We start from the raw sequence: 15457 nt of genomic DNA on the forward strand, positions 1-15457 counted from the left end.
AAACCAACCAAAAACCAACCAAAAACCCCAAAAGCACTGCAGAGCCAGGACTGGTCAGGAGCACCCCATGAGCAGGGGCTCCTGCACCAACTCCCCATGCCAGAAACAGGGTCGTGAGCAGCCAATTCCCTCCCCATAATTATTAATTTCATGCATATCTTATGCAAACCCCTGGTTCGCCGACAAGACGGAATTGATTTAATTAGAATTTCCATCATCGAGCCATTTGGATGGCAGCTTTTAATTAGGGAGAGCGTAAAGCACCGCAGGGGCTGGAGCAGCCGGGGGCTGAGCGGGGCTGCTCGGAACTCGGCATCGGGCTGGGACGAGCCGCAGCCCCATCCTGCTGCCCCTTCCCTGGGTCAGGATCCAGCCCTCAGCACCACCTTGGAGAGGGAAAAGGCAGAAATCCAACTCCAGGAAGCACAGCAGGAGCTGTCCCTGATCGCTGCCGGACTTGCCACCACCCGTCCCACTCCTCCTCAACAAGCCGTGCCCAGGGAGCCCTCGGGGCTGGGGGCAGCCCAGGCAGCCGCAATTTGTTTCAATAAGGCCGGTGAAGAGCAAGGAAGTGAAGTGGCAGCAGCGGGTGATTAATCAGAGCATCCCCCCGGCCGGCTGCCACCTTCCCCTCAGTGGAGGTTATTCACCCGCTAAGTGGTGTGGGAATCGCTCCACCCCACTGCCCACACACCCTGACAGGAGCAGGGGGGCTCAGCACTGCCAGGGGGGCTCAGAACCAGGGCCTGACCCAGCTCTGCCCCAGGCAGCGCAGCCTCGTGGGCCTGCAGGTGCCCAGAGCCCGGCTGCAGCGCGGGCAGCGCCGTCCTCAGGTGAATTATTCATGTTGTACAACACGGCCCTGCGCTGCGGAGAGCGGCTGCACTCGCTGCCACGGAGGGAACAATCTCCTCAAAGTGCCTGGCACGTGTCAAACCCATCCCCTGCCTGCTCACCCCACGCTGAGCGCTTGGGCTCCACCTTGTCACAGCTCTTTCTGGGTGGGGACAAAAAACGCACCTCAGACCCCAAAGTGGCTTTTAGGGGATCCCATTTGCAGGAGGAGGGCCTGGTTTCCCTGACACCATCACCGCTGGGGTGGCTCAGGAGCCCGTGGGTAGAGCTGGGGCTGGAGAGGCAGCAGCAAGGCCTGGGAAGGAGCTGGAACGTGCCAGAGCGCTCTGGCAGTGACGCCAGAGAGATGCTATCACACGGAGCCGAGAGCGTGGATTTGGGGAAAGGATTTTCTGCAGGAGTGATAAAACCGGCTTGGACAGAGGATGCCGCATCTGCAAGTTGTTCCACTGATGTACAGCCTTAATTAGGAGGCGGCAGATAACGAAGGACCCGTTATTTATTTATGTAGTGCAGGAGCGACAAAAGCCCTGGCAGGGAGGAGCAAGGCTGGCCTAGCGGGGAGGGCTGGGGGCTGTGCAGGGGATGGAGCAGGGACAGGTGCACAGGAGGGAGTGTGGGATGGGCAAGGGGATCACAGCGGGCAGAGCATCATTTCGAGACAGGAACAGCCACCTGCAGTGTGCTCGTGGTCACAGGAGAGAAGGGGGAAAACCGGGGAGCTGCTCAGCTCTCATCCCAGCCAGGGCTCTGCAGGACTTGTGTGGACTCTAATTCATTCCATGCTGCTCGCTGGATATGCTGGAGTCCTCCCAGATGTGCTGGAGCCCTCCCAGATGTGTCGGAACCCTCACCAAGAACCACTTGAGCACTTCAGAAACCAGAGCACTCAGAGGACGCTTGGCACCCCGCAGGTAGGGTCCCCCTGTCCCAGCACTTCCCGCCAGCATCCCCGTGCTGGGGGAGCACCAGGGGGGACAGGAGTGACACAGCAACCCGGGGCCAAGCGGGGGCAGAGCTCCAGCAAGTGCCGTGCCCCAGGGAATGGGCAGAGGCAGCTGCCTGTGCCCGAGGCAGCCAACGCTTTGCTGAACCTCGGAGCAGAGTCACCCACGCTTAAAGGTCAGCGGCGGTGTGAAATGGAAGTCGCCTTATTCTCATTTTAAGCATGTCCCTGCCATAAAAGCAGTGTTTGAATAACAAAGAGCAACAGCAGCACTCGGGTCGTGGCGGGGGAAGAGTCTCCAGAACCCCCAAACTCCCGGCCCCTGCCTGCTGCAGGAATGGCTGTGCCCAGACAGGTGGGATGAGATCCCAATCCCATGGGAATGGTGTCCCTGTGCTGAGACCACTGAGGAGGGCACCAACCGACCCCACTGGGATTCACTGCTGTCTAGGAAAGGCTGAGATTTTCCTTATTCTCCTCTCCCAAGGGGTTTTGAGGTCTCCATCCTCCACCTGTTCATGCTCCCCGCTTGCATTTCTCCCTGCCCCGTGGGGCTGGGATCAGCTCTGGATTAAAGTTCCTGAGGCTCAGGATGCACCAGCAGCAGCAGCAGTGCGTGGCTGCTCATCTGGGGCAGGGCTGCACCTGAGTTCAGTGACATCCTTCTGCACAGGTACAGCTCTTTGCCCAAGGACCAAAACTGGAGGAGAAGGATGAGGGAAGGAAAAAATAAAAAAACAACACCCTAGAAAAACTTTAGTTGCCCCCGACTATTCTGACTGTCACTCTCCTGCCTCCTTCCCCACTGCCAGCCTCCCTCCTCCTCCTCTCCAGAGCCAGTATTCAATCTTTTTTGTCTTGGCAAATAGCTTTTAAGTTCCTCCCACTCCTTCTAATTTATATTATTTTAATTATTGAATAGCCCTCTCACTCGTCGCCTGGAACATTAACACTTTTTTTTTTTTTTTTTTTTAAAAAAGGGACCCAGAAAAATCAAACTCCATCAGCGATCTGGTTTTTCCGTCTTCACTAACAGCTTCCAGCCCTCCCAGGAGGGCACCCGGCTCTCAGCATTGCTGGGCTGGCAGAGGAAGAGGAGGGGGAAGAGAGAGGGGGAAACAGCCCCAACCCTGCAGGACACAGGGATTTCAGGGCGCTGGGACAAGGCCAAGATGGGATGGGGCCCCCATTGCCACTGGAAGTACGGAGTATTTACATTTCTCCCTCATTTCTGCAGAGGGACTCTTGTTCACACACTCTGCAGCCCAGGGAACGTGGTTGTGGATAAATAAATGTACAGCAAGGGGGAAAGGAATTATCAACTCCTCAGCATTCCTGCGGCTGGCACAGAGCAGGAGGGAGAGTTCTACTCATCCCACCACAGCCTGGGCACCTCTGGGCTTGGTGGCACAGGGCAAGTGTCCCCAGCCTGGCTCATGTCCCCCAGGCAGGAGCAGAGCAGCACCAGCTGTCCCCTGCCATCGGCCACCGTGGCCTCCAGCCCTGTGGCTGCCTGGCTAAGGTGGGATTTACATTTTGGGGTACAACCCACACCCCTGATGGAGCGTCCCCCAGAACCAGCACAAAACCCACCCTCAGCCCACCACAGGACAGGAGCAGCACCACGAAGCCGAGGGAGATGAGACAAAAACCTTCCTGCTCCGAGTGTCGTCACTGGAGGGGGCTGGAGGAAGGGATCCCCAGGGACCTGGGGGAGGCAGGAGAAGCATTTTAACACCGCCGGCTCTGCCTCCTCCCAGCTGTGGAGGAAGAGGCGTTTGTGGAGAAACGTTTTTGCCAAGGGGTTCTCTTCACCTGGCCGAGCCCTACCTTGAAGAGGCGCAGGATGTTGGCCACCATGATGGACACGGAGCTGCCCGAGGCGCCGATGACGCCGACCACCCTCTCGGGCTTGGTGATGATGGGGGGCCCCCCGCTGACGCAGCGCACCTCGGTGCTGTCCTTCTCGATGAGGGCCTGCACGAAGGTCAGCGACTGCTCCAGGGCGTGCGTGTCCCGCGAGCACGTGTCCAGGATGCGGGCGCCCAGCGTGATGTTGGGCAGCAGGTCGGGGTCGTTGTTGATGCGGTCCAGGGCGAAGAGCATGGCCTCCAGGCGATGGATGCCCTTCTCCTTCTTCAGCTCCCCGCAGGCTTTGCCCTCGGTGCCCCGGCCGTGCACGGGGAAGAGCCCCCCGAGCGTGATGTCGCCGTCGATGCGGATGGAGTTCATGTGCGGGTAGCCCTGGCCTTTGGGCTTGGCAGCACCCCCGGGCGCCCACCCCCAGCTCCAGGCACTCAGGAGGAGGCAGAAGGACAAACGCTCCATGCAAAAGTGACCCCCGCTCATCGCCAAGGCCGTGCTGGGGCAGAGCTCGGGCCGGGAACGCGGCGGTCACGGGGCCGGGCTGGGCCGGGAGGGCGGCATGGCTCCGGAGGGATCCCGCCCCGGCACGGTCAGCGGCTCCCGGCGGCGCTGCCGGCCCCGGGGGAGCAGCGGGAGGTCGGGGTGCAGGAGGGTGCCGGGGTCTGCATGGCTACACCAGGGAGGAGAGACGGCGGCAGAGACACGAGCCCACGCAAAGCTTCGGGTCCTTCCTCCGGAGACCTTGGAGGGACAGGGGGAAAGGGGAGAGAGAAAATTAGGCAGGAGCAGGAAGAGGACGCCGGCTATTCTGGGCTTTCATCAGGGAGCTGGCGGAAATTAGCACCGGGGGTTATTGCAAAAAATAGATTTGGGATTCACTGGGTCTTTGATTCATGCCAGGGGTTTTGGCTTAGCCCAAATTGCATCTGGGCAGAGGGACTGGTCAGGGCCTCGAGGACACTGTGCCTCACAGAGCAAGACAGGTCAGTGACCAGCTTGGAGGAGGCCCTGAGACCCTGTCCCAACCTGTCCCTCTTGAAGGGAACTGTGAGGGTGGGACAAGTCCCAGGACAGTGCTCAGAGTGGGGCGAACCCCGCACACATCCCACAGCCCTACTTCCTGCCCATCCTAAAACACCCCTACATTTTCCCAACGGGTTTTTCAGTCACCTTCCACAAGCCCATTTGGCTTGAGCCCCACAAGCTGAGGTCTGCATCCTCAGCTAGAGCCAGGCACTGCCAAAACCCAGCGTTCTGGATCCGAGTCACAACCCCGAAGCACTGCACTCCTGCTGCTCTCCCTTCAGGCCACTGATTCCTGAACCAGCAGCTGCATCCATTATTGACGGCTTCCAGCAGCAGATATCGACAGCACCTGAGCTGCCTCCACCCCAGCAGCACAGCCCCTGCCTCAGTTTCCCCCCGAGGCAGGTTCCCCCTCATGCCATCCCCGCCGTCTGCCAGCAGCCGCTGATGGATGCTGAGGGCAGTGCATGATTAATGCAGGCACCAAAAGCAGCGCCGAGCTGAGCAGGCAAATGCATTCCCCAGGCAGGACGGGCAGCAACAGTGAGACCAAGGAAACAGCTTAAATTAATCTCAGCACAAACCCAGAGCTGGCACCCAAGCCCACGGCTGCCGGACAGCCTCTCACCAGCCCCGAGGGTGCTCCCGCTCCGCAGCCATCCCAGCCAGGAGGACCCTGGCTTCAACTCACCTCCATAAATTATGCACCTCCCCGCCCGCCGCAGCCGCTTGAAGGCCCATCTCCAAAGCGATTCTGACAGCCGGGGCTTTTAAGGAACCAGAATTACCCGGTGCCCAGCTCTGTGCTTCCAAAGGCAGGAGGTTGGGAATGCTGCAGCAAAACCCCCGCCCCAGCCTGTCGGGAGAGCCGCTGGATGGGGATCAGGGACAGGGATCAGCCCTCTGCATGGTCCTGTCCCCTCTGCAAGCACCACCCCACACATCACCAGTGGGCACGGAGCAGGGAAATGTGGCTCCGGGCACGGCCTGGAGCGGGTCAGGCTCTGCCCGTGCTGGGGAGGAGGAGGAGGATGGGGAGATGAAGGGATGCTCAGACACCACAGCCGCCCTCAGCAGTCAAAAGCAGGTCACCTCTCCCACCCTCATCCCTGGAGCTGCAGCATTTCTGCCCATCAAAGGTGGGATGCTCACACCACGGACCCGCTCCCAGGAAAACCCTCAGAGCCCACGGCAGCTCCCGCAGAGCTGGCAGTGCCCCCAGAGCCCACTGCCTTTGCCTTTCTTCTTTTAAGCTTTTTCCCTCTCTGTTCTCTCCCCTTTGTGGCTCCTTTGATCATATAATCTGAACGAACTGAAGGTAAAAATATCACGGCAGGCAAGAAGAAAGCGCAAATAATGGGGAGAGGAGGAGGAGGAGGAGGGAGCTGGTTCGGATCCCTCACGGAATCATCGGGGGAGAGGGAGCCGGAGTTACCCGATGAGCCCCTGCTGCAAACGGCCCAGGAAGGGGTGACAGATGAGCGCTCATGTCCCCTCCAGGTGCCCCCAGCAAGCCCTCAGCCACACACAAGTCACCGCTCCCACACAGCCCAGACCTTGCTTCCATCATGCCTGAGCCTCCCCAAAGCAGCTGCTCCACCAGGGGCACATCTGGAGGGAGGGGCACATCTGGAAGAAGACACCTGCCTACAGCAGGTGTGCACGGAGCAGGGAACAGCCTTACCCACACGCTCCGGGCAGCGAGGGGTCAGAGCCGCCCTCCTGCTCCACCTGCACGGCTCCACAGGGCCACCACGAGGGTGGGATCATCACTCAGCGTGGTGCTTACCCCAACCCCGAAGGAAGGAGCAATTCTGCTCTCTCCTACTTCCACCAGCACGGCATTGCTGAGGACGGAGCTCTCCTATCGCCCTCATCCCGACTACGCCGCAGCCCCATCCGGAGCTGGGAAGTGGCACTAGTACCAACCAAACCGAGATCTCCAGAGCCCTGGTGTGGGTCACCCCCTGCCCGAGCCAGGGTGGAGGGAGCCGGTGCTGGGTGCTGCTGCCCCAGGGCAGGCTGAGCCCTGCAGGTCCCGGCACCCCGGACATGGGGCCGGGCAGCACGGTGGCATCCTGCCCCCCTCTAGTGGTGGCCATCGGGCCACCGGCATGGCCAGCGTGGAGGGCCCTGGAAGGAGCAGGAGAGGGCTCAGCTGGGCAGGCGAGCCCCTCTTGGGGCGACCTGGTCTAGTGAAAATTGTCCCTGCCCATGGCAGGGGCTAGAACTGGGTGAGCGTTAAGATCCCTTCCAACCAGAACCATTCTGTGATTCCATGAAATCAAACTCTGATTAAAAATTCCCCCACATCACAGAGATCTCCTGCTGCAAAACCCTCTCCAGTGCCCGGAGGAGCAACCGGCCACCGCAGGCATCACCTCTGTGGCTCCTTCCCACAGCTCCTCCTGCACATCCCTGCAAGCACTGCCCGGGCTGGACTGTGGTGGCACACACCCCGGACAGACCCCACTCCCCAGAGCTCTGCCTGCAGCAGGATCCCTCATCTCCCAGTTCAAAGCCAGAGCGTTTTCTGGGGCTCATTAAACCCGTCAGAGGCTGAGCTGGTTACACAGCCCAGGAGATGCTGCAATGATCAGCCAGGAGCACCCAGCACTCACCTGCACGTCCCCATCCCCAGCTCCACCAGCACCAGAGGCTCCAGCCCAGCCCTGGCACCGGGAAGGCTGTGCCAGCTTAAGCCACACTGGCTCCTACCAGCTCCACAGCATCTTTTTGAAAATCAAGGCTATTTCTTTCCCCACCTGCTCTTCCTCCAGCAGGCAGGGCCAGCCAGCAGGCAGCACAATATCCCAATTAGTGTACACTCACTCTTCCCGCTTGCAAGCAGCTACGGGGTACTTTCGCTTGGCTCCTGGTCTTTTTAATTGCAAAAGCTCCATGAAGTAGAGCAGAATTGAGATGTGGACAGAGGGAGGGGATGCCAGGTTAAGCTCCCTCCCGACAGGCAAAACCTTAAGTATTCAGGTCCAGTTCCCTGGCGTTCGCTCAGAGAAGCAAGGCCACGGCTCAGCGGGCAGCAGAGAGCAGAGACCCCAGACTGTGCCATCCACATGCCCCCAGTGAGCTCCAAGACACAGCCCCTGCCCCAGCAACCCCTCGATGGTTGCATGAACCGGTATCACAACACTCACGCAAGCCCGAGCCCATCACCAAGGTGCCAACTCGTCCTCTCTGCAACCAGGTCCTGCCAGCACCTGGCTCAGAGCCCCACGGTGGGGAAAATCTGGGTACGACCACCCACCTCAGTGCCCTGGAGCATCTCCTGAAGGATGCTAAAGTCCGAACAGAAGTGCTCCCGTAGGGCACAGATGAGATCCAGGGAATGTTTACCATCCCATATTTATATATGTCCTTAACTGCAGCAAGCCCTCTCCTTCCGCCTCCCTCCCGCTGCCAAGCAGGTCAGGGCTAATCCCTCACTTTGAAGGATGGGATGGCGCGGCAGGGGGGGAAGGCGAGCAGGATCCAGCCCCGGAGCAAGCGGAGAGAGAACAGCGGCTCACCTTGCGGGCAGGAGGCGCGAGGTCTCCGCCGGCAGCCAGAGCTCCAGCGGGAGCGGTTGGGAGGGAGGGAGGGAAGGAGCCGCCGCTCGTCCCCGCTCCTGCCACGTGCAGCAGAATCCCGCAATTAATTTTTTATCGCCGTCCGCAGTTTGGGACGGGGCTGGCTCCCAGCGAGAGCGCGGCCTGACTGCCGGCGGTGCCCGGCAGCGCCCACAGCGCGCGGTGTCCCCGCTCCCCATCACACCCACGCCCCGACACTGCGGTCTGGCAGTGCCAGCCCCTGCCCACACCCCCCCGGCGGTGACTCCAGAGACCCCCATCCTGAGCCGGGCCATCCAGGGAACTGCAGGGAGGAAAACCCTCGGTGAGACGCAGCGCCCGGGAGGAAGAGCCGGTGCCCGCAGCGGGCGCGGAGCCGGGGAGGGCGGCGGGCGCGGGTTCACGGATGTTATAATTAGGACCTGCCACTTCTTCAAGCCGTTGCCTTTCTGGGAAGAGCTGGAAGGGGGTGGCTGAGCTGACAAATCCATCCTCCTCCTGCCTGATGCCAAAGTTGAAGCACGTGATGCTTTTTCGGGGAGCCGTTCGGCTCCTCCACAGGGCGATGCTGGCCCCTGGGATGTGGGGCCAGGCCATGGCTCCGCTCGAGCTTGGGCTCCCACAGGAAAATCCCCTTGACGCTGCTCCGACACCTCGGGGTGTAGCTCAGCACCCTTAACCCGGTGCCTGACGCCATCCTCAAAAGGGCTTTGCCTGTAGCCCCCCAGCCTGGGGCAGCTGGAGCCGCCGCTGCCCATGGGGACCCTCTGCCATCGCAGAGAGGGACCACCGTCACCAGCGCCCCCGGCACTGCCCCTCCAGCGTGGCCAGGCTGGCCAAAATCAGGCGGGATCTCTGCACATCCCATCGGCCCGAGCCTCCCGGCACAGAGGTGGCAGGTCACAGGGAAAAGAGTCTTGTCCCAGCTCTGCCCCCGCCGCAGCCTTGCCCAGCACACCCCGCAGCGCATCCCCCGCCGCCTGGTGCGGATAAACGCTGCTTACAGGGCGCTAAGGCAGGGAAAGGAAGCGAGCTTGTTCTTTTGGCACTTCTCGTGGCGTTTTCCCCCGAGCTCCTCGCTGCATTCAACAGATCAGCTCTGCTCCTTCCCTTCTTCCTTCCATCGCTCCGTCCCTCCCCGAGCCCTGCCCGGGGCGCACGGCCACTACCGGAGGGTTCCTGCGGTGACCGCCAGCCCTGCCTGGTGCCACCCCCGCCGAGCCCCGAGCCACAGGTCACCTGCAGCGCGATGGCGATGGCAAAGGCAGTGACTCACCCGCAGCCTCTCCGTCGCAGCCGCCGCCGAAGGCAGCGGGCATCCCCCAGCGCCGGAGCAGCCCACGGAAAATCACCCGGCTGGCAGAGCACGGCAAACTCATCACACCGAGGGGAGGAGGAGGAGGAGGAGGAGGGCTGGCGGGGCTGCACCCGGGCAGGCAGTGGGAGAGTTCTCCGTTTTTTTCTCACGGTTGCCAACTTCCCCAGCGGCTTCCGACGCCTCAGATCCGCTCGCCCGGAGAGCGCCAAGGAGCGGGAGAACGCTCGGGAGAGGAAACCGACCCCGTGCTGGAGCGGGGCTCTGCCCGGCCCAGGGCCGCCTCCGAGGGGTCGCTCCGGCGCTGGGGAAGGGTCGTATCCCCCGCAGCCCCTCCGAGCTGGCAGGGGAAGCGCCTTCAGCCCTTCGCCGCTCTCCTGTCCCCCCTGCCCTGCCCTGCGGCGGCTCTGCGGGCGCTGCCCGCTGCGGCGAGCCGAGGGCAGCCCCCGCTGGCAGCTCGGCCACGGGCACGGCCACCCGCCCCTGTCCGCTGCCTCCTGCCCCGAGCCCTGCCAGCCCCCTCCGTCCGGACGAGGCCCCCCCAGGTCCCCTCCCGGAGCCCTCGCCGGGCAGTGGCCACCTCTGGGGACAAAGGCGGCAGGTTGGGGACCGGGGCAAGGGGTACCCTCCGTGCCCCCCGCGGGGGGGGGAGCGGGGCGAGCAGGGGGCAGCGCTCCGCAGTCCCCAGCAATGAATAATGCGATGAGTGGGAGGCGGGGAGCGTTGGGGGTTCCGGGCTGCAGCCCCCGCTGTCGCAGCCCCCCCAGCCCAAAAACAAGAAGGAAAAGCGGAAAATTCGCCGGAGCGTTGTGGAGGGGAGGGGGGGGGAGCGGCGAGGCTGCAGGGAGGGGGAGCGGGGGGCACTCCAGCCCCCGGGGAAGGTGCGGGGGCACCGGGCGTCCCGGGGATGCTCCCCCCGCGCCGCCCGCACTTACCCGCGGGCAGTGCCAAGTTGGCGGCGCCGCCGGCCCCGTCTCCGCCCGCTGCCCGGTGCCGCGATCTGTCCCCGGCCCGGGGGCGCGGGCAGCCCGGGGGGGGCCCTGCGGCGTGCGGCGGGGGCGGCCCCGGCCCCCCCAGCCCCGGCCCGGCCCGGGAGCCGAGCGAGCCGCAGCCGGGCGGGACCCGCCGCGCTCCGCGCACCGCAGCCGCGGCGAGGAGGAGGAGGAGGAGGAAGAGGTGGAGAAGGGGGAGGAGGAGGGGGAAAAGGAGGAGGAGGAGGAGAGCCGGGGCCGGGGAAGTTTTGCATGAAGAGGAGCTGGGAAGCCCGCCGCCAGCTTTGCCAGCCTCTTAAAGCACTAGCGCAGCGCAGGGACCCCCACCCCGGCCGACCCCCGGCTCCTGGAGGAAGGGTCTCCCCGCCAGGCTGCTGAGGGTCTCCGGCTCCCTGCAGTGACAGCCATCCTCGAATTCCCTCTCCCAGGTGGGAGCAGCTCCCCCAAGCAGCGACGAGGGAGGATGCTCATCACCCCAAGCCGTTGCCCTTCTCTTCTTCCTCCCTTAAAACGCTGCCAACCCCCCGCCCCGCGGAGCTGGGCTCCTGCCTCGCCTGCTTCCCCCATCAATCCCCCTCGCCGGGCCCCGCGGCCGCGAGGAGCCCGTCGTGCTGAGTCGATTCATTAATCCAGAGAAAACACAACCCCCTGGTAATGGCCATTGACACATTAACTGCCGCGATCCATCACGGTAATGACACGGTGGTGATTGCTCGGTCACCGGAGCAATTAGGGCACACCCTGGCGCTCACCTGCGGGCACGCGGGGCTGCCGGAGCCCCCAGCCCCTCCTGGGGGACCCATCCGCGCACACGAAGCGGGGTCTGGCTGTGGGGAGGGCCCTCTGCCCCCTCCCAGCACCAAACAACCAAGCACGGACCACAAACACCATTCCAGCCTCATCTTCCCTAAGGGGTGACTTGTGTTGCTCGTTTGGAACAGCGAAATCCCAGCCCTGGTGAGGCTCAGCCAGGGCTCGGGCGGGCTGCTTGCCCTTGGAAAAAGCTCCGCTTCACCCAAATCCCGGTTAGGAGGCTGGAGAGGAGCCGGCTTTGCGGACGCACTCGGGATTGCCCAGCTCCAGCACAACACCTTTGAAAGAGCTCCGGCTTCCCCAGTGAGATGCATCTCCTGAAAAGCTGCCCAGACACCCTCCTGCCGTTGGAATATTCCCGTGGATCCAGGTGCTCACGGGATGCTGCCCAGAGCGTGTCTCCTGCAGAGCAGCCAGGCTGTTGCAGTGATTTTGTCCACAGCAGGAACAAGAGGTGGTGTTTGTTTGTTGTTACCCTGCTCATGTGGGACAGAGCAGGGGGGGCACAGCCCCACCGCCCCCCGTGTGAGCAGCCTCAGCCATGGCAGAGCTGATGCCAGGAATTGAAGGAAAAGGAAATCTGCACTGTGGGCCATGGGGAGGGGACATAAAGACCAAGCCCCTGGGAGGACAGGACCCCCTGCCTGCCCCAAGCCAGGGCTGAGGGGACTCCAGACGCCACAGGATAAGCCAGGCACAAATCCCTTGACAAAAGTAGCTTTTAGAGGCACCCTAAGGTCGAGGTTCCTGCTCCAAATCGGGTGAAGCCCTCAGCTCCTGGGGATTTCTAAGACACGTGTTCGCCTTCAAGGAGAAACAAGGGTGCTCTGCTCACACCCTGGGGTCATGAGGACTCCAGGCCACCCTGCTCTGATCTTCCCAGATCCCAAAAAAATCCCTGGGGGAAGGTGTTTGAGATAAATTATGGACTATTTTGGCAGAAGCACCACCTGGGCTGCTCTGGCAGCTGGCTCGTTCAGGAGTGCCTCAGTGCTGCCCTGGCTCCAACTGAAAATCATAACCCAGCCCCCCCAAAATCTTGGTCACCTGAATCCCAGGGACTGCAGGATGCTCTTCCCACCATGGCTGAGCTGGCAGTGCCTCTCTTCTCCTGTCTGAGCCTCACAGCCTGCACGTCTCCCCTGCTCACAGCCCTCTGCCAGCCGTCAGCCAGAACCCAAAATACCAGCACAGCGCTCGTGTCACCACCGGCAACGTCAGGACCCAATTAACATTTGGAAATCCAGCTGAGGACGATGTTTCCCCCAGCACAACGGGAAAGGCCACGGTGCGGAGGCTGAGAGGATGGGGGGTAGGATGGGGGTCACCCCGATGATTCCAGGGGTGCAGTGAGCATGTGGGGTTACCCCCAGAGCAGCTCTGCAAACCCCACAAAGGTCTCTGCGAGGGCTCCTGCTCAGTGCCTGGGTCAGAGCTGATCAAATCCTCCAGGAGAGTTCGATGCCATCAGCAAATGGACACAGAGAAGTCCGCCAGGATCGATATCCCCTCAAGCAGGCACAGAGCCAGAGGAGCTGAGCGAGTCCTGCCTCTCCCGCCCCGAGGGCAGGGCTGGGGCCACAGCCCGAGCCGGCTCCCAGCTCTGTGTTCATCCAGGGTGCCCCAACACCTCCAGGGCCCCCAGCAGCCTTTCCCTGAGCTCCCGGGCTCACAGGATGCTCGCAGGAGGCTCTGGGTGCTCTGACCCCACTCATCCCACAGCTGTCCCCAGGCAGGCACAGCTCCAGCCTCCCGCTGCCCTGGCCCCCAGCCAGCTGGGAAGGTCACCGTGTCCACTGCTGAGGCCACCCAGCGCCATCCAGGAGACACAACTGCTTGCAATTTGATTTTTTTTTTTTTTTTTTTTTAATATAGGAAAACTTGAAACCGCATCTTATGGACTGGACATTCCGGCTCAGCATCTGCAAAAGGGCGATGAATAATTTATGGCCGAGCCACCAACCTCCTTCCTCCTCATGGGTCACTCCTGTCAAAGAGAGGGAGGCTCAGGAATCACACCCGGCCCTTTTCATCCGGGGGCCTGCATTGCCAGTGCCAGCAATTGCCTTGGGTGTGGATTCAATTCCCTCCTGGAGAGAAGGGTGCGGAAAAGAAATCTTTAATTCAAAGTGAAATATTAATAGAACTGTAATTAGCTGTAATATCTACACAATTAAAAAGCAGGAGGCCTGGCAAAGAGCTATTTTCGTGTGTATTTAGAGAAAAATAAGTTTGCAGGGTAAGGGGTGGGGGTGGCTGGGGATGCTTTTCTGGTGTCCCAATTGTCTGAGGGAGAAACGTGGCCGGGAGGAGCAGCGGCACAGGGAACACGGGTCCTGCCAGTGCTGGTGGAGCAGGAAGAAACAAAAGGACAGGTCTGAAGAAAAGAGCAGAAGAAGGATTTGAGGAGGAAAAGAAAGAAGGAAGAGCCATGATGACACTTCTGTCCTGGTCCTCGGGGATTTTGTAGCAAAGGGAAGATTTTCACTGACGTCAGGCAGAGCCGAGCCTGAGCAAGAGGACGGGGATGGGAAAAGTGTCTGTGGAAGTTGGCAGGGAATGAGCAGGGTGACCCTGGCTCAGCCCCCACAGACATTTTCCAGCAGGAATTGCATGAGCTGCTTGCAAAAAGCCATCAGCACACCCTGAGCTGGGCAGTCACCGAAGGGACGAACCAAACTGCAAAACAAATCCAGCAGAATAATTCAGCTCAGGCCCTCCAAAAACACCTAAATAATAGGCCAAGGAGGTATTAAAAAAAAAAAAAAAAAAAAAAAAAAAGCAGCAGCCTTGGATTTCTTTCCAGAAGAAAGAGACTCCCACACAACCCCCAGCACATGAATGTGGGTAATAGATCTGGATCTTTGGAGAGCAGGAACGGCACTGCCTGTGCTCGCATGGGCTTGACATTCACACATCGGGTCCGTGCCTCTCTCCAGGAGTGGGGATAATGGGATGCCGAATGTCAGACCACTTAAATATATATAAAACTCATTATACGCCTCATGACTAACAGATCTCGATGGGGAAAGTTGCATTTTAAAGAAATGCGGGGAAAAAGAAAAAAAAAAAAAAAGAAAAAAGAAAGAGAGAAAGAAAAAGCCCATCCGGGCTTGCGGGGAGGAATTAGCAATGAACGAGGGATGATTCGGCTGCAGGCTGGGAGTGATGACAACTCCTCCTCCTCGTGAGGAAGGCTCCTGCAGCTGTGCCAGCTCCCTGGCAGCCCTTCAGCCACTTTGGGGGCTGCCAAGCTGCCACCAGAGGCTTTCCTGCAGCCCAGGGTCCTGCCAGGCAGCCACATCCCCCAGCTGATGTGAGGGGACCCCCAGAGAAAGCCCAGGGGATACCGAGGAACCAGCCCTGCCTCTCAGAGGCCACCAAGGGAGACAATTCCTGGGTTTCCCCCATGGCAGCAACGTGGAGATGGAGCACACTGGGCGGCTGCCATCGAGGCAATGCCTCTCTCTGCCCAAAACTCCTCTTGCTGCAGCCTCAGAGCCTCTTCTCGGGGAGTGATTCCTCTTTCTCGGGTGTATCCAGCCTAAAACTTCCCCTCTGTACCTCACTGCTGCCGTGACACGAGGACAAAGGACCCGTGCCGGGCTGTCACCGCTCCTGAGCCCGAAGCCGGGCAGCACCTTCGCTCTTCTCCTCTACAACACTTCCACCTAATGGCGAGAGAGCTGGTGAGGAGAGAGCCAGCCCGGCCAGGGGGACACCCCCAGGAGCAGAGCAGAGGCCAGCACAGCTCAGCACAGTGATGGACCCTGCCAACCTCAGCCCTCAGTAAAGAAGAAGCTGCTGCTTTGCCCCTGGACCGACCCCATGGGGTGGTTCCAGCATCTCCAAAACCTGGGGGTTTTGTCAGCTCCGTGCTCTGGGCCATGTCCTGCCTCCCTCCTGCAGCTGCTGCTCCAGCACGGCAGTGCTGGGAAGGAACAGAGGATTTGGGAGCCTTGGAGCCCAGCCCTGCACCCCACTCTGCTGCTCACAGGAAAACCCAAGGGCTGCTGCTGGATGTGCCCTCAGCTCTGATGCACTCGGTGCATTGGTCCCATCCCAGTTAGAAGCTGTT

At 61.1% G+C, this 15457-nt stretch overlaps 1 protein-coding gene across 2 annotated transcripts in view; it reads right to left on the reverse strand.

Annotated features, from left to right (window-relative positions):
• GRM4 (glutamate metabotropic receptor 4) overlaps positions 1-10589 on the reverse strand; it is a 35523-nt gene extending 24934 nt beyond the window's left edge. Inside the window, exons 1-2 of one of the 2 annotated variants that reach the window (XM_066203777.1) lie at positions 10510-10589; positions 3632-4408 (exon numbers count right to left, since the gene is read on the reverse strand). In XM_066203777.1, the coding sequence (XP_066059874.1) occupies positions 3632-4150 (519 nt within the window). In that variant the 5' untranslated portion in view covers positions 4151-4408; positions 10510-10589. Of the gene's footprint in view, positions 1-3631; positions 4409-5384; positions 6290-10509 lie in introns of those variants that run through there. The other variant, XM_066203778.1, reaches the window with a different exon arrangement.
• Between the last annotated feature and the right edge of the window lie 4868 nt (positions 10590-15457).

The sequence above is a fragment of the Chamaea fasciata genome, unplaced genomic scaffold, assembly GCF_029207755.1.
Source record: "Chamaea fasciata isolate MVZ Bird 193981 ecotype frontalis unplaced genomic scaffold, bChaFas1.0.hap1 SCAF_25, whole genome shotgun sequence".
NCBI lineage: Eukaryota > Metazoa > Chordata > Aves > Passeriformes > Sylviidae > Chamaea > Chamaea fasciata.